General features: G+C 39.8%; 1 protein-coding gene across 1 annotated transcript in view; it reads left to right on the forward strand.

Moving 5' to 3' along the window:
• Positions 1 to 14,699, forward strand: part of LANCL3 (LanC like family member 3) — a 35,912-nt gene extending 21,213 nt beyond the window's left edge. The window contains exons 2-5 of the mRNA XM_065653907.1: positions 8,236 to 8,359; positions 9,453 to 9,650; positions 11,616 to 11,823; positions 12,993 to 14,699. Coding sequence (XP_065509979.1) covers positions 8,236 to 8,359; positions 9,453 to 9,650; positions 11,616 to 11,823; positions 12,993 to 13,152 — 690 coding nt within the window. The 3' untranslated portion in view covers positions 13,153 to 14,699. The remainder of the gene's footprint in view (positions 1 to 8,235; positions 8,360 to 9,452; positions 9,651 to 11,615; positions 11,824 to 12,992) is intronic.
• The last annotated feature ends 4,911 nt before the right edge of the window (positions 14,700 to 19,610 follow it).

Raw genomic sequence — 19,610 nt, forward strand, 5'->3', positions numbered from 1 at the left:
GTGAACGAGCAGACCTGCTGTTAAGGGGAAGTAAGCTGATCCAAAATACACAGACAGAGCAGATGTTCCTTGCTTACTAGTATGAAAAGTGGGATGGGATCCTGGGGCAGCACAGCTACAACACGCAGGGCTTCCTGTTACTCAAACTAGAGAGCAAGGTGCCCAGCTTTGAAGATGTTTATCATCATAACGCAGAATTGTCAGAGACACGTATCTAGAGAGCAGAAAAATAGATCTCCCGTCAGGAAATGGCAGCTCCGCGCTGCAGTTTTGGCATGAGCTAAGTACAGCACTTGGGTACTGATGTGCTTTCTGACTGAGACTAAACAGAGTCAAAGGATTTCCCACGGATGAAGAGGTTTTTACATGAATAATCTTGCTATCTGTGCGGGGAGCATAGATGGAAGGAAAGCAGTATCTGTGCAGCACTAATCTCTGACTCATTTGCAGCTGTCATAAATTGCTTTGGAGGCTGGTGGAGGTGTGGTTGACACACAGGAGCTCCAGACAGGGGTTTGGATTGCAGACAGGTGATCACAGATACATGCATTTTTTCCAGTTCCCAAGATCTGTGCCCCCAGAATGGCTCAGCTGTGCATTATGAAGCTGGCGAATAATAATAATAATAAAGGAGAAAAGAAGAATATTACTTGTTTGTGGAAGAAAGTTGGAGTAGAATTCTATAATGTAGAAAAAAGCCTCTCCAAGCAGCACCAGGTTTGTTTCTCAGTTAATTTGCAATTATATTTTTATTGTTTTTTAAATAAGCTTTTCAATTCCTGCTCTCAAATTCAGGTGCAATTCTAGGGAGAAGTGCTTGAAATTAAATTGTTGACTCTCTGTGCTCTGTGGTAACACTAACCCACTACTAGGCAGAAGAGAACATGCAGCTGGGGTACAGACAGCTGCCATTTGAAAGCCGTAACACAGGAGTGCATCCCAGGGCACCTCACTTCTTCCATGATGGGACTTGGCCTCCTGAGCAATTCCCTGCTGTTTCTGCTGTTGACCAGCTACCTTGGGCTGAACAGCACCCAAGCTCTCAATAGGCAGAATGATACCTCCTCAGTCATGTTGGTTATCTGAACTGCTCTTACATCTGTTCCTTGACATCCTTCATGCCTCAGTTCCCCAGCAGCAGAGAGCAGGCGGGTTGTGCTTCCCTGCTTTCTTCAAGGAGGTGACAGGGACCACTTGTTTCCTTCCCAAGGCCTAGGAGAGCCAATATATTAGAACTAAATATCTGTGTTCCTGGTGCAGCTGCATGAAAGGTGTTGAGGCCTGAGTGTAACCGGAGAAACTCAGGTTTTCCCTCTCTCTTCATTGACTCAAGATAGCGGGAGCTTGAAGAAAGGCCAATCCTGGTTTTTCACTTGAAACTCTCCAGTGTTTGAGACACAATGAGCAGAGATGCTCGTTGCATTTGACTGACTGCGTAGCAGCACCAGCTCCTCTCAGACAGCCTCTCAGTAGCAGTTGTGCTGCATCCTTTTCCACAGCACTTCATTTGCAGCCGTGTCTGAAATTTTCCCCTTCTGAAGGACAGGTCTAACAGCAGAATTTGATGGGTTTAGTGCTGCATGGTCCTGGCAAGTGAGACGTGTGGAAATTCTGTCCTCCATTAGCAATAACAAAAATGCCATATTGTCTTTTTTACCAGTAATCTGATTCATCAGGAGTAAATGCAGCCTTCAGTTTCTGATTTTACTCACGATTAGTGACCCATGAAACAGGACAGGACTGACATTGCTGTTTCCATGCTGCTGAGGCAAAAAGCAAGCTTTAAAAAACCCCAAATTTACATGTTAAAAACAAGCGAAACCAATAGAATCTGTAGTGGTCTGTTTTACTCAAGATTGCAATCAAATACCATTTTCCAATGAACTCACACAATCATATTAGTACTTGTGCTGAGTCTACACATATTGTCATGTTAATAGGAAAAATGCTCTCTAGAAAGTACTATTTCTGGTGGTGTTACAGCACGAAACATACTGCATTAGCAACAGTATCAGTATCATAGAAGAATCACAGAATGTCCTGGGTTGGAAGGGACCCACAAGGATCATCGAGTCCAACTCCTGTCCCTGCACAGAACAACCCCACAGGTCACACCATGTGTCTGAGGCCTTGTCCAGTCTCTTCTTGAACACTGTCAGGCTTGGGGCCGTGACACCTCCCTGGGGAGCCTGTTCCAGTGTCCACCACCCTCTGGGGGAAGAACCTTTTCCTCATGTCCAACCTAAACCTCCCCTGGCACATCTTCCTGCCCTTCCCTCAGGTTCTGTCACTGGTCACCAGAGAGAAGAGCTCAGCGCCTGCCCCTCCTCCTCCCCTGGTGAGGCAGCTGTAGCCCCGTGAGGTCTCCCCTCAATCTCCTCCAGGCTGAACAAACCCAGTGACTTTAGCTGCTCCTCATACGGCTTCTCCTCTAAACCATTCACCAACTCCATAGGCCTCCTCTGGACACCCTCCAGTAGCTTTATGTCCTTTTTCACCTGTGTTGCCCAGAAGGGCACCCAGTGCTGCAGGTGAGGCCGCACCAGTGCAGAGCAGAGCGGGACAATCCCCTCCCTGCCCGGCTGGCCATGCTGGGCTGGGTGCACCCAGGACATGGTTGACTCTCTTGGCTGCCAGGACACACTGCTGGCTCATGTTCAACTTGCTGTTGACCAGAACCCCCAGATCCTTCTCCACAGAGCTCCTTTCCAGCATCTTGTCCTCCAGTCTGTATGTACAGCCAGGGTTGCCGTGTCCCAGGTGCAAAATCTGGCACTTGCTTTTCTTGAACTTCATGCGGTTGGTGATTGCCCAGTTCTCCAATTTGTACAGGTCCGTCTGCAGGGCCTCTCTGCCCTCAAGAGTGTCAGCAGCTCCTCCTAATTTTATATCATCAGCAAACTTACTAAGCAATCCCTCAAGCTCTGAGTCTAAGTCATTCACGAAGACATTGAAGAGCACTGGCCCTAAGATGGATCCCTGTGGAACACACTAGTGACGGGTCACCAGCCCAGCATAACCCCATTTACTAGAACCCTTTGAGCCCAGCCCATCAGTCAATTGCTCACCCACTGCACTGTGTGTTTATCCAGCTGTGTGCTGGACCTCTTGTCCAGGAGGATACTGTGAGAGACAGTATCAAAGGCTTTACTGAAATCCAAAAAGATCACATCGACAGGCTTCACTTGGTCAACTGGGTGGGTAACCTTGTCATAGAAAAAAATTAAGTTGGTCAAGCAAGACTTTCCCTTCATGAACCCGTGCTGGCTGGGACCAGTAGTGGAACTTCAGGAACTAATCCGATTCCTTGAACAAAGTTTTCAAGACATTTAAAAAAAAAAAATTATATATATATATATATATGGGGTTTTTTTTAAAAGAAGGGTGTACTTGCTGCTCTTAAGGAAAGCAGACAGCTGTGCACTTGAAGCTGGGTTTCCCACTGTGCTACAGGAGAGGTACATCAGTCAAACTGCAGTAACATTAGCAGGAGGCAGATCCTTCTGTCCTTGTACCTGCTACTCTTCCATGGATTTAGCGTTAACACATCTGAAAGAAAAAACTGGCCATGACATTGCAGAGAAAGGTCCTTGAACAATTCCAACCTGTCTTTGGTAGAAAAAGATCAAGCTTAAGGAGTGAACTTAAACATCACATGGTGCAATAATGTATCATTAAATTACCAAGCTGGCTCCAGCATCTTTCTGCTTGAGTCAGCTGTCCTGCTGAACACAGTTATGTATATATATATATTTTTTTTACAGCATTTTTGAGTATTATAACTAATTCACAAGCTCCCTCTGCTGGGCTTCCAGCATAGGAGGCTAATGGCAAAGCTCCTTTTAGGTTATTTGTAGACTGACCCTTTTTTTCAGCTTATTTTTGACACTTTCTACAGCATCAGAAAAAGCGCGTGATTGAATACACGTAAATGGCTTTTTAGAAGTGTGATAGAGAGGGGTTTGATGTGTTAGATGCATATTTAAAAGGTTTTGTATGCATAGAAGGCGGCTTTTTCCACAATAATGTAAGCGTAGCTGTTACCTCCTGAAAGTACTGATGCATCTATAAAAAGATAATGATACTTGACATTCAGTAATACCTTCTGTTACTTCCATACAGGAATAAGCTCTAAGAAAATAAAGACAGATCATTTAAAAGAATCAAAAGCTTACACTCCTCAAATATACTCAATACAGTATGCAGTTTTATGTAGCAGTGGTTTTCAAAAGGCAAATCATGAGCCAAAGGGCTTGTAACAAGCATTCAGAGGAATGATCAAGTAGTGAAAATGTTGTAATCAAAAGCAAAGAAGAGCTAGTCCTGCTTCCTTCTGCCTAATCCTCAAGGTCAAGATTTCTGTCTACAGTTTTTGAAACACATATCTAGGGCCTAGTATTGTCATAACCAATATATTATGAAATCTGTCTTGGTAGTTTAAAAGGAGTTGTGAAATGTTATACTTCCAACTAAACAATCTCAGTTTGGGAAAGACTGCTAACAACAAAAAGGACAACGTTCTATGATTGCTGTAGACATAGCACTTCGTTGCTGACTTTTAACACAGATTTACTGAATAAAGTACCCACCTTAAATAATTCACAAGTTTTTTGAGTGCCTTAATGGGAGAAGGCATATTGTCTGCAGTAGCACAAGAGAAAAATGGAGAGATCTCAGAAACAGTCACAGTGGCTTTTTGTTACTGTAAGTAGGGCTCCCAGGCACAGGCAGTAGTACAAATACTAAGTAGTGTAGTGCTGCTTAAACATTGTCTTTAAAGTACAGGGTATATGGGAATGCAGCTGTCACTAGTGTGAGTGGAACAGTTATTTAACAGCACACAGCATCACTGGACGATGATTTAAACCAGAAAATTAAGAACTGCACCAACCAATTGATATGGAAACTGCAGGGGAAATGTGGAATATATGTATCGCAAACTTTGGTCTAGAGAGGAGACTAAAATGAACACCTCTAACGTGACAGCACAGGTTCTGGCGTCTTTAAAAATACAAAAAGAGTTTTAGCTGAAATATTAGACCACCAGCTATATATCACTTAGTAGTCTACTGGCTAAGTACTGACATGATAAAGAATAATTTTACTCACTGTGTAGCCAGCTCATATGAAATGACATTCAATAAGTTTCTCAAAAAATGTAGCTTTCTCAAGCATGAAATTTTGTTCTGGGTAGCAGATTCTCATATTGTCTTTATTCTTCATCAAAAGCAGCTGACAGCTTTCACCAGAGGACGTGATATCAATATGCAATATATCCTTTCAAAGCCTTTCAGTCTATTTCTTTGCTGTCCCTAATTAAACATATCACTTCAGTAATTCCTAGGGGCAAGAAGGCATTGAGGCTACACTGAAATGAAAATGAACTTTGTAGAACCGCAGCTACAATGTCCATGATTATGATTAATGTCATCTATGATTGTTGCTTTGGTCATTAGTTTGTTATGTTATATTAAAGATGTTGTGAGGGAACATACAGAGACCAGCCACAGATTTTACTTCTTGGCAAGGTTAAAGAAATCTGAGATTTTAACACAGATTTGGTTGAAATAAAATGTAGCAAGCTGATGGAGATCTTAAATGTGATCTCTGATCATTCAGCCTTTGGAAGGCCACTAATAATGATGGTGAGGGTCTCTGTTCCAGCCAACGATTTCCTAGAACAAGGATCAAATATAAAACCATTGTATTTAAGTGTATTGGAAAACAGGCAGCAGCCCTACAATGACTGTGGATTGAGGCACTTGGTAAGAGATACTTGGAGTCAGCACAAAAATTTTCTTACTTAGCTGTTAGTTAGGATACATCTCCCACCCTCCTTAAATGTACAGGTCAGTCCAAGTGGCCAGAGAGAAGGTTTCTTCCAAGATATATAGGTTATCTTCTTTTCTATTTTCTTTGGTAATGTGGAAGTGGGTCAGGATGGGTTGAGTTCTGTGATCCAGTCTAATAATGATTTTAAATAACCATTTTTCATCTGGCTTTGCATGTGGGCTTTTTTTGCATACTGAAAAAGAGGTGATATTACTTAGCATATTTCTTTATATCAGCCAGAAGAGTATACTATCTATACACTTAAGTAATCATAGTGCTTAAGTGTTTGACTTTTTACACTTACTTTATATAAAAAAAATGGTGAGCAATGCATTTTTGGTAGATGATACTTCTTTATGCAGCATTGTGCAAGGCTGGATTTGGGTAGAAGTGTAAATGCATTCAAAATACACAATCAACGTTTTTAAATATGCATTCAATTTAAAAATTAAATGCACCGAACATAAAAATAAGCTTAGGAAAACATGGTTTGTATTGCAAGCCAGTTGATTTATTAAGTATAAGGAACCATTATATACAGAAAATGAACTGATTATGTTTTTTCTCGTCAGCATGCCTTTGCCTTCCAGAATTACAACTAGGAGATCTTATCCTTCCCATTTATTTTTAAAGGGTTACCTTACTAATTCTTTTATGAAGTACAGGATTTGGAGGACTAGGACCCAAACTGCAGGACAGTAAAATGAGAGCTCTGGAGAGAATACAGTGTATAAATGTAGAAGTAGTTACATTTATACAGTCCTAAAATTACATTTGTCCCTTTGAAGGCAACAGCGAGGCTGATGTGGCCCCCGGTGAAAATGAGTTTGACACCCCTGCCTTAGGATTTAAGCCATTTCTTTAAATACAGTGAGGCTAAAACAATTCATTTAAAAATGACTGGAAATGAGTGAAGTCTCCAGATGTTAACGGCTTATTTACTTGTACTGCAGTAACATTAAATAACACACAATCAAGATCAGAAGTAGGTTGTTCTCCAGGTTGTACAAATATCATAGTCATTTGGAGTGGCTATAATGAAATGCCTTGGTATCAGGGAGAGAGGTAAGATAGGCAAACAAGATTTTTCAACCATTAGTTTTCAGTCAAGTTCTAAGTTACATTAATTATCTGTAGCATCTTTTACATTTCAAATCAGAGAACATAGTTGATAACAGAGGTTGCCTCCATATTTAATGCTAACAGTATTTTTTGAACTTGAGGAAGTACTTGCAAATACTATGGTAATACAAATTATAGCAAAACCAAGCGTGTTTAGAATGTTTTAAAGACATTATCTATCAAGATTCCAGATAGTTTTAGAATTGCTATTTATCCTGTCAAGGCTATTTCTACACACTTTTTCTTTTTTTCTGCCTCATTTTACCTTTTTTTCTTTCACAGTTCCCTTTTTATAAGTTGAAATATTTTTCTGTGCAAAGTACAGCTTTCCTCTAAAGCCAAAACACCACTTCAACTAAATTATTTTGATGATGTAGGTATTGGTCAGCAATGTACAGATGTGGCTGACAGAGGAAAAATGCTGATGGTTGCAGTGAATTGCATATTGGTAGAGCTGTAGTTAAAACCTGTAAAACTTATTCCTTCACCAAATGCCTTAGGTCAGTAACTTGGAAAAGTTCATGTCTGGTGAAATATATAATTTATCAATCTCATTTACTTTTGACACTACTAAGAGTAGGGCATTAGTCATTTCTTAGGAATGCATTAAAGGCAACATTGACCTGTTCACGATGATAAAGTTCCATAAACATAGCTAGTCTCTCTTCATAGAAAACTGTCCTGCACTTCATTTTTCTTAGCATTTTATTGAATTTAAAAGGCCTGATTCTTTTACCAAGATGTTTCTGACCCACATGTGTAGTATTGATTTTCAATAAAATTTAGTAACCTCTTCCTTGCTTCCTTTTTTTTTTATATTGTCTGGGAAAAATCTGTCTATCTCAGTATGTCCCAATAAAGCCTGTAGCATTTCCATCTTGTATAAGCCTGTTCTCCTTTGTCTTCTCTTAATGCCTCTTCCTCCAGTCTGGCATGTGTTGTTCTACAGCTTGCCTGGTACTTGTCACCTTCCATCAGGCTGATGGATTTCTGGGAAGGAAAGGCAGGAGCTCTTAGGGAGCCTCTTTTCACCTCATCTGTGCTGCCAAAGATTTGACATTCACTTTCCTGAGATGGGATGAAGCTCTGTTTTTGAGAAACATTATGTAAATTTACTGGTTTGTGTAAGGAACTCTTTATAAGGATGTACATATGCTACACTCATAAGATTAAACGCAGTACTTTGTCTTGTGCACCAGCAAAAAAGCAGAGTCCTGAAAAATGCCTAAAAAAGAAAATTATTATAATAGACTTCATGTTTGTTTTGATGTTTCTGTTTAGGTGCTGACCCCAGCACAAATAAAATCTATTTGCGTGGCCATACTAGAATCAGGAAAGCAGTACGCAGTGAAGAAGAGGAAACCGTTCCCGCTCATGTATTCCTACTATGGAACAGAGTATCTTGGTGAGTAAAACACACCGGCTGCTTTTAAAGTGATGCCATGTGTAGATGCTGAGCCAGTAGATGCTTCAAAAATAAAATATATAAAACCTGCAGTGTGGGATTTCTCCTGAGATGGGACCATCCAACCTCCTAAAACTGCAAAGTGGGCCTGAGGAGCTGGAGGGAAGGAGCGATGCTGCCTCGTGCTGGGGGGTGAAGGCAGGAGGTGCTTGTGCTGCACCAGGGGAGCAGCCGGCAGCAGCTTCATCCCCTCCTCTCCTTTCTGCCCTGATAAATCTGACCTTGCCAGATGGAGGCAGCGAGCGGTGCGGTGCTCACACCTGTGTGGAAATGATTACCAGAGAGAATTGTCGGGGGATGTTATTTGTTAGCTGCTGTTGCCACTCACAGACTTGCGAAGCATTTTTTTCCATAGCCATGCAATTCAAGCATGTGGTCAGCTCCTGCCCATCACGAGCAGCTTAGTTGGAGCTGACCTGAAGCAGTGGTGAAAGGCCATTGAGAAGGTTCCTAGTGGCGTCCTCAAGGCACGTCACGCTGCAGAAATTGTGAGGTTAGTTTGCAGATGTTAGTGAGTTCTCTGGCAGGGGAGCAGAGGGAGAAGTCAGTGAGTGGTGCTGCTTCACAAACCCTGGTAGGTACAGACAATTCTTCCACTGAAATTCAGGCTTTAGCTGACTGACACTGTCAGTCAGTACCTGGGAATACCATTTCTGTTCCAGTTTCAATTTGAGTTCAACAAAGACATCAGAATAATAGTCCAGTACTGTATCAAGAAGAATAACATCTTGTAACAGCATTCAGTTTAGGTTCAGTTTAACTTCATACACTGAGTTTCAGTCATATCAGAGTAAGAGCAGAAAAAATTCATATGTATTTTTGCACAGCTAAGGGAACTGGAAATGACAGAAGTAGTAACAAATCATAGTGTCATGCACCTAGAGAACTTTTATTCCAAATGCTATCGTATATGCATGAAGAAGATGAAAGAGCCATGCGCTTAACAAGGAATTCAGTCCCAAGGGAAGGTTGTTGTGAGATGGAGGTAGGACCTAGACCTGCCCTCTAATGTGACTGTTTCTGTTCTTTGCAGGTGCAGCACATGGGCTTTCATCCATCCTTCAGATGTTGCTTTCCTATTATGAGTACCTGCAGCCTGCAGATCAGGAGCTTGTGTGGCAGAGCGTTGATTTTCTTATGGACCAAGAACAGAACAGCAACTGGCCTCCTGAGCTGGGAGAGACCATCGAGCGGGAGAATGAGCTTGTGCACTGGTGTCATGGAGCTCCAGGTTCTTTTCCCGTTGATGCTATGAATAGCCAGATGCTGATCACATTGCTTTTCCATGTTAGGTGACTCCATGTAGATGATTATCCCAGGTTTAATTTGACTGGTTTGGACACTTTATGAGATGCAAGCAAAATATTAAGTCTTTTTCTTCCAGTTAAGACTGTTTTATTTGTTGCTGAAGCAGCTGGAAGGATAGGTTTATTTTCTGCCTTAAAAGTATAGGTGATCACAGCTGAAAGAATTCTCGTGATCCTGAAATGTATGTTTTCTGCTCTTGCTCCCTTTTATGACAAGACCTCAAAGAATATTATAACTGAGTCAAAAGACAGCATATGGCTGGGCAGAGAAATAGCATGCAAAAGAACACAGATATAGACACATCTGTGAGTTTTGGGAAGGCCTTCAGCATAGCTTTTTTCTGCCCTCATCAGAATCAAAGTTTAAGCTGCGCTTATTACATGGATAGTGCATAAATTGACCAAAGTGTTTTCATGTGAAGGGGAGTTTGTACTAGAAAGGGGCATTTTTCTCTGAAAATCACCCATATAAAAACTGCTTTTCAGAGAAGAAGAGAATCAATCCTTAGTTTGAGTTCCTGAGGAAGGCTGATGCCTGTCAGTTCAGAATCTAGTCCCATACATTAGCAATTTTGGCAAGTAGTGCTGTATATTGAAATTGCTTTTTTACCCCCAGGCAGGCTTTTATTTCTAACTAGTCATACTGGCTTGGTAGCATAAGCCTAGAAGGTTACAGAAAAACTTTTATTAAAGAATGTCCACAAGCATTGATGCATTGCTTTTAAAGGTGTTCTATTTAAATTACAAAGAGTACATTACAATTAACATCCCTTAAATGTGCTCTTTTGCTGATGCATTATCTTTTCGTTGGTACAATTAAGGAACAAGCTTCTTGCTTTCACACTACAATGAAGTGAAAACAGCTTTTGCTTACCAATCTTTTTTATTTTTAAGAGGAAAAAATTACTTCTACAGCATGGCTGGCCTAGTGATGAAACCTGCAGTATCTTGAGAGTGGCCTTTGACCTGGGTTTAACTCTTAGTGGAGATGTGTGCAGTGAGACTCGACCAAAGTGACAAAATCCAAAAGGGCATAAAGAAGTTACTTTAGGAGACATTTAGATACATTTAAATCCATTAATTGCTATTGTTTTTCCACAGAAAATCTTGTATTCCATCACTGTTCTTGGGTAATAATGCACATATAGTTTAAAACAACACTTTTCAGCTACTTCATTCTGTATTATATTCAGACCGCAAGTGAGCTATTCTAAACATTTCCTTGGGCACTTGATTTGGTTAGGTCTCATATGCATTCTTTTAAGGTTACCATAAACTGAGCTGTGCAGTGCTCTGTTGAAGATCATGGTTAATTTATTTGAATCCCCTCTAAAAATAAGCAAAATAGCTTTTTTTTTTCAATAGAAGTTACTATGTGTAGCTGTTTATAATTAGAATAAAGCAGCATGGGCCCTACTAAAAACAAACAAAAAAAAGGGGCAGGTTTGTTCTCCTCATTCAGTAAAAAATTGTATGTGTTGCCAATGTAAGAAATTATCCTGCCCATCCCTGTGTTTCTGACTGTAAACAGGTGAGGTGAATGGGGGTTTGAAACCAATAGAAGACATTGCTAACAGTTTACTGTTTTAAAGGCAAAAATGTGACAACTGTGAAAGACTGAGGATGTTAAAGTAAACCTTGAAATTCAATAATACATTGAAAAGATTGAAAGAGGTGTTGTCGCAGGGAGTGGAGAAGTTCATCTTACCATATGCTTTTTAGTATACTAGATATTTTCCCCTCCAAACGTAGCATGTAGATATGTAACACTGACATGTGTAGAGCACGAGACTGGAGTTTTTTAGTGTATTTATCTTTATTTTTTTATGTGTTCTACAAAACCCTTGATCTGCTTGTTACAAAAGACTATCTCACTGCTGTTTTCCTAGGCATTGCGTATCTGTTTGCCAAAGCTTACCTGGTTTCCAAGAAGCCTCAATATCTGGACACTTGTATCCGCTGCGGAGAGCTGACTTGGCAGAAAGGCCTGTTGAAGAAGGGACCTGGAATATGCCATGGAGTGGCTGGTAGCGCTTATGTGTTCCTGCTGCTGTACAGGCTCACTGGAAACTCAAAATACATTTACAGGGCACAAAGGTTAGCACTCCTACGTTTCTGCGTCCAGGGTGATGCCGGAAAGTTGCAAGAACGTTTATAAAGCTGCTCAAGAGTCTGTGATCACCACCCTCTGGTATAACTAACCCGAGTGTTTCAGCCTCAGGTGCAATTGTGCCTGTGAGTTGTGGGGCAGGAGCTCTGCGGGGAGCCCTGCGGCTCTGCTTCCAGGCTGCCTGTGCCGGGAGAAGCATCGGGGGTTCTCCTGGGCTCCCTCCCTCCCTGCCCATGGTTCTCCTGGGCTTCCTCCCTCCCAGTCTGTGCTCCTGCAGAGGGAACTGGGGGCGATGGGGAGGAGCGTTGGGCATCTAGTCTCATCCTGACATGCGGTCAGAACAGCCAAGTTGAGTACCTGAGTCCAGGAGCTGAGTAAAATGTGATGCCATTCATTAGATTGATTTGTTCTGATTTTCAGAGCATTTAACACTATCCCTTCCTACTAAACATGGAAAATAAGTACAGGACTTGCTTTGCTGTTATTTTACTGGGTTGAGGTTTTTTTAATTTACCATTCCCAGCTTTAGCCAGTTTGACATTGTGCTATTCAGCTTAGCTAGTGGGGTTAATTCCATTTTGTCCTGCTGCAAGCAAGTATATTCCACTGAAAACTGTCACAGTGCTGCAACTATCTTTGCTTTTATTCCTGTAATTCACTACACACGTTTAAAAAGATAGTATTCAGTGTTTGTTACCGTTTTCCTTACAGCATAGAATAATGAGGGGAAGTGGTATAGTAATTAGGGTGACTTATTTTCAGCCGTTTGCTTTGAAGTGGGAACATATTATTTGTGTAGTTATTTCAGCATTACAGAATTTATTGCATCGATGTGAAACATTGCTGCTGAAGTAACAACCAGCATAAAAGCTATTTAAAAGTATTTTTTTAATAATATGTGTCATAGACATTAGAAAGTTTATAGCTCTCAAAGAAGCATAACACATGTACAGATTGCAAAGGTTTGGCTTTTCTAGATCTCATGGAACACAGTTTATTGTGGAAATTGGAGAGTAATATTTCCACATAAGGTTAAATAATGAACACTCTAATTTTTAATCATGGAATGTTATTAAAATGATGCTTTCAAACAACAAGTAAGTAGACATGCAGGGATACCGAATAATAATAAACTTTTTTTTTTCTTGTTCTTTAGGTTTGCAGAGTTCTTATTTACAGAAGAATTTAAGGCTGGTTCCCGGGCATTAGAAAGTGTATATAGTCTGTATGAAGGCTTCTCGGGAACTGTGTGTTTCCTGACTGACTTGCTGCAACCCAACCAAGCTGAGTTTCCTCTCTTCAGTGTCTTTGTCTAGAGAGTAACATTCTCCAGGCCACCATCCTGGTGGTGATGGGAGAGGGCACCTGCGGTTTCACTTATTTGTCAAGAGAGGGTATTTACAAAACAAATCAGTGGTACCACTAACGCTAGCCTTAATGTAGCTGGGAGTCAGATGAAAAAGAAAATATACTGGGGCTTTGGGAGGGAAGTGTGCGCTCAAAAAAAGTGGGTCAGTGAAAAAAAAGGGGGGGAAAGTGATTGAATCTGATGTGTTAGATATTTAGCTGTAATAAGAAGCAAAATCTAATTATTCAAGTGAGACAGAAAGGGGCATTATCAAACTTTTAGTTTAGTGGTTACACAGGAGAAAAAAATGGGCAAGCTAGAATTACAGGGACATGCAAAGAAACAGTGATGCATCCAGTAGGTTTTAAAAAGATACCTGCAAAAACAAGTCTTCATGCAGCAATGCACTTACTGGGGAGGATGTCATAGACATGTCACTACACTGCACAAAGGCAAAATCTGGGATTTTTTACCTACACCACATCTACTAGTTCAAGTAATATGTATTAGAAACACCTGTATCTTGGAGCTCTTTCATCTTCATATGCATATAAAGGCAGTTACGTAGATAGCTATATATTCAGCCTGCAGTGTCACTGTTCATTTCAGGTAGTGGGGTTTCATGTGTATAAATGAGAACTGAATTTGACCCTTCCTTTCAGAGCTCAGTCTGTGGCGAGGAGCTGGTCTCCTTACCGATTTACTGTAACCATGTCACTTGTTGTCAATACCTTCCCTGTCACAGGGATGATGAGTAGATCCATGGAGAAGACTTGGATCAAAAAGTTCTACAGTGAAGATACAGCAGGCAGATGCTTTCTTTACAGTACAGCATTGCTGGATAAGTATTGTTCAGTGATACAAAAGCTTCCTTTAAAAATTAATTATTTATAGCAGCATTTCTGAACCATAACATACGTATTTCAAAGAACGGAAAATCTATTTTCCTTGATGAATTGTTCAGTACAAACCCTGCAAACTGAACGCAAACCTTGGATGGCATACTGATCTTAAGAAAAAAATGATAACAAAATTCAAAATTGCTTCTTTTCCTAGTTAACAAAATAATGTATACGCCCAAATGATTTGTAGCTAGAGAAATAAATGGGTTGCTTAACACTAGTTGCACTAGCACTTAACGTTGCAATTATATGCTGATTTATATGTATTATATATATTATATGGTACTTGAAAGCTAAAGAAAATGCTAACATAGGTTTGTACTAAAAACCTATAAAATCAATATATGTATTTAAAATATATTTACTATTTATTTATTTTTATTTATGGGGGAATAATGTAATGCAATTACCTTTAAAGACAGATTGGGGAGACCAGTATGTCAAAAATTGCAGTTAGGGTGAAAAAGCTGCCCTACATGCACTGCCAAACAATGCAGTCTCTCTTCCTGCATTCTCAGCTGGAGGAGATTACAATTTCTTATTTTTTTTAATGCCTAATGGATTAAAGTTCCCATTTAATTTTAGTGGGCCTTGATCAGGCTATAAATTAGAGCCAGGTCTTAAAATCCTTCCGCATTTTATTATAATATAGTAATCCCATTCTTACTCCTGCCACTGTTATTTTAATGAGATGGCTTGCATTATTATGAGCTGCAGATTAGGATTTCTGTTATTTTGTCTTGCACTGTGCAGCTCTAATTAATTACTTAATCACAGAAGCAACCATATTTCATTGGTGAATAAAGCAATGCAGTTCTGGTGAACAGGAATGTTAAAATTCAATATACAGTTGTTATGAGTTCATTATTTGTGGGGTAAAAGGTCTTTTAAGAAAGCCATTAATTAAACTTCATTACTCTGAGCAGTGAGATGCATATGCATAGGAGGATGTATTTCACAGGGAGGTAGACATGTGAGGCTAAATCAAAAAGTCAGTGGAGATGTGCATGGGCTCTGCCCAGCCGTGTTTCAGCACTCCTGTTAGATCAGGGCAAGGTCAGTTGTCAGCAGTGAAGATCCCAAGTCTGTCAGGATTCTTCTCTAGTTGCTTCGTGTAATGCAGGTGTCTAATACATTTCATAACTGGAACCTTTTAAACAAATGTTTAAGGAAGGTCTATCCACTCTTTCCCTGTGGTCAACAGCTTTTCAGTCTCAATTTTTATTGTAGGGTAATGTTCCTCAGTTAAAAGATGTAAGTAACAACATTTGTGCCATAGCATTTAGATAGCCACTAACTGTGTTCTGTCTTATTGTAAGACAGAGAAATAGGTTTTGCCATGATCTGAACTCAAGCTGCTGCAATCCTACATTTATTGCCAATCCTTTTATTTGGAGGTGCAAAGTAAAACAGAAAGGCCTAGTGTTTTGATAACTACACAGTCAAAAACCCCCAAACAACTCCAAACTTAAGCCTTAACAGAATCTACGTGTATCAGCATAGTAATCACAACCTTTAGATTTTGTCCCCAGTGCCTGCTTTTTAATTATCACTGGGCCAAAATATTTAATTATTTCCAGTTAGTAATTTCTCAGGAGACGCCTGAAGAAGAACATCTTTGCCAAAACCTCAATAAATCTAGAGCACAATAAATCAATACAATAACTTAGATCCTAGTCAAGTCACGAATGCTGATATTGTAACATATACCACATATATGTTAAAATTTACCATAAGAGGTTTAAATTAAACCACTCCATTTCATTATGCTTAACTTCTAACGACAGTGTTTGCATTTATCTTTTTAATATAACTCTTCGCAAATGGCAGGAAATACGCATTAAGGACTCAGTGTCAGGTTTTTGGTGGTTTCCCCTTAGCGTCTCTTTGTAGAATTAAATCCTTCTGATTTACATTCAGAGGAGACTCTGCTCCTCTTCGTTGTTTTCAACACCGCCCACAAAACAATCTTCTGTCTCTGCAACCCTTCTCCATATCTGAAGCCATGTGTTTGGCTTCATTTGATACTAATCCTGTGAGAATTAGTCCATTCAAGAGTGAGAAAACCCACACAGACACCCAGTTTTCAAAATCCAGGTCCCAGATATCTCTCTGCAAGTTAAGCGAGTTCAGGGCAGTACACAGATTTTGTTCCCTGATGCTTAAGATCAGTAACAGCAATATAAACATCTAGTCTCGTGGGATACGTCTTGTACAATCTGGAACATAATTATTCATCTGTTTCATCAGACATGGCAGTTTGAACTCATTTTTAGAGCTTCATGGCTTTTCTTTCCTGACCTAGCTAGGTTAAGGTGGCTACTAGAGGTGCTGTAGCCACAGCTTCTGAACACGGTGTAAATATATCCTAGGGCTCCTCTGAAAATGCCAATCATTAAATGAGCAGGGGGGGGGTTCATCCTTTTCCTCCTTTTAATTGTCTATCTGCCTTTTTTTCTTTTGTACTATATATGCTGTTACATACATGTTGTTGCAACCTATATTTGTTGCTTTTAAGACGTTGACAGGAAAGCAGCCTGAGCAGAGCCGTCAGCACTTTTCAGTGTAATAAAAAATTAAGGTCCTTTGTGTTCCCTCCTAACTGCTTGGAGAAATCGATCAGGTAACCTTTGCTAGATGATCTCAGCTGTACACTGTCTCCTCCTGCTCCCGAATCAGGCCCTGATAGACTGAAAAAGTGTATTCGTGAACAGATTCTGCCATGGTGCTGTGACAAAAGACTGTGTTACCAGCAACGTGAGAAGCCTCTTTCAAAGTGTAAAACACAAGTTACTACATCCGGTTTGCACATTAGTTTCGTGACTGTGTTTAGTTTCTAAAGTGTAGGCAATAGGAATTTAAGTGATATAATCATATTTCTGATTATGCTGTTAAAGCCAAGAGGATGCACTGTGTGGGTATTGGTGCTTGTTTTTGATGTATCCGTGTTTGTGTGGTGCTGTTTGTGAGTAAAGCTGTAGATTACGATTCAGTTTAAGGATCTATATACTATTCATGACTTTTGGTATGTCATCCATAGACTACTGTCACAGAATAATTTTGAGGGAAACTAGATCTGTAATGTCCAGATTTAGTGATCTCAGGATTCATAGAGCCAGATGCACAGAGTACAGTTCTAATAAATACATCTTATTTTTTTTCCTGCTACTCACTCTTCTCAGCATGACAACATAATCTGCTTTGTTTGCATTGTTGTTTCTTCCAGTTTCCCTGCCTCTTCTTTCCCAGCCTATCAATAACTTCAGAAGACTGAAGCAGCAGCCCAGGTCTTTTGTTCTTGAAAATAAGATTGATTAATTTTGCTTAAGAGGAGTGTTCCACTTATTTGCATTACACTATTTTAGACTCCCAGGTGGTCTCTTCTCACTGGCTCTGCCATTTCCCACCTGCTAAGGAAAAATCATTATACTGTTTAACAACTGTCACTGATGTTTTACATCATTAAATAAAACAGAGACTTTCTAGGGAGCATGTTCACTTCTCTAGTATCTCAATTCTATGAAGACAATCAAAATCAAGTGAAATGGCTAAAGATCCAAAAATAACACATTTATATAGTTCTGGGATATATGCAGAGACAAATGCAAATAAAGTGGTCACCCTTTCACTACTCTGTGAAATTAAGTAATGCCACTTTGAGGTTCTAATAATAATTACATGGACATGCAGAGAATATTATAAGAATACTGATCAGTTTTTTAAATACCGTGGAAAAAAATGAATGTAGGTATCTGATGTATTCAGGAACATACAAATGCAATATGTGCAAATGGAAACTTTCATAAGCAATCAAATTTTTGTACTTGCATTGTTATCTGCATTTACAGTTACAGCATCTGTTAACATACTGCATGTTTTATGCAAACAGTGACCTATTTTAGCATGTGCATGCATCTTGAGAATATATCCTTGTTACTTGGACCTATAAGATCCATGGACAGAGTGTATCTATCTCTGAGGTCTGCCTAGTAAATCTCAGGTGTGGTAGTCTTTTCCTACATACCTTGAATATTCACTAGCATGAGTGCATATTCTAATCTGTAGGAAGATTAGTATATCAGGAATAAGAATTGCCCTGTAGATTTTAAAGAGCAATCTTCCGGTGAAGAACTACACCAATGCGCAATTGCTGGCCAACAACATAGTCTAGATTGCTCTGAGAAGACATTTCAGTTTATATATATATATATATATATATATATATATATGTCCTGGACTAAGTAGTAAGCAGCAGAAAGCTAAATTGAAAAGAAATAAGATGACCAAAAATCACATTACTGAGGGAACAACATATCTCAAAGCCATATACCAAAAATGCTCAGGGCCCACGAAACAATGCAGCAATTTAGGGATGTTAATAGGCATTTTCCAAGAAAACAGCACAGTTTGCTTCACTGCACAGATAGTAGTACAGTGTGCACTGCACAGGTTTTAGCTGCCTCGAACAACGCTTCGTTGCCATTACAGCAAAGTCATCATATGCTGAAAAAAGGCTGCCTAGGAAGGACTTGCCTGTAGCCTGCTCCTAGCATTTAGCAGAATAAAAGTGGTATACACTATCGATGCTTAGGCAGTTTAAAAAAACAGATCTCAAAAGCCAACATGCACCAACTTTTCGACCTGCCTTTGAGCTATTCAGTCTCCTAATTTGTACCATCACTGATGTCAGTGTTGGTCCTGTACCCTGTGTATTTAAAATTTTACATCATCCTTTGAAAAAAGTCAATTTATAAATAGCAATCTGCTTGAAAATACACAAGGACATTAATTGTTTTTAATACTTACAAGGGAGCTCTTTAACTTTGTTCATTGCATGACTGAAAGAGAAGGTGGAGGCATTTAGGTCAAGAACAGCAATACGAACTAGAATGGCAGAAAATTAATTAAAAACTCGTTTTGCCTGGTGATATAATGATACTTGAATAAAAGATACTTTATAATGCAGTGATATTTCAGCAACAGCACTGCATGACTATACCTGCATACTGCCCAGAAAATTTTATTAAGAAGTCCTGAAGTCAATTATATCCCATAGTGAATAGAAAACAAATCCTATTCAAACATTTATTTCTACTTCACATAGAAGGTCTGTCTAACCAGAAATTGAACTCTGCTTCTGTCTTCATTGCCATGACCACACACGAGAGAAGGTTTTCTCTAACAATGGTCTGGTTTTGCTACTGATTTGGCCTCCTGTGCTCATTTTAAGGGCCTGACATGCCACCTGCTGATGTCAATGGTGAATCTCCACTTGATTTCAGGCATGCAAGGTTAGCTGCCTCTACAGCTGTGAAATAGGGGCAAAACTGCATCATTTTGGACCCCAAGCCTGCCAACTTTCCTCTACACAGGAGTCCCGTGGAATTAGTAAGGTTTGTTTGTATAGTAAGAGGAAAGCACAGGTGTTTGTATATGCAGGGCCCTATTTGATAGTAGGGTTTTTTTTCCCATTTTCCCTCAATATGTCAGCAATATACGTGAATGCCAATACCAATAAAAAGTA

This window comes from Caloenas nicobarica, chromosome 1 (genome assembly GCF_036013445.1).
Source record: "Caloenas nicobarica isolate bCalNic1 chromosome 1, bCalNic1.hap1, whole genome shotgun sequence".
NCBI lineage: Eukaryota > Metazoa > Chordata > Aves > Columbiformes > Columbidae > Caloenas > Caloenas nicobarica.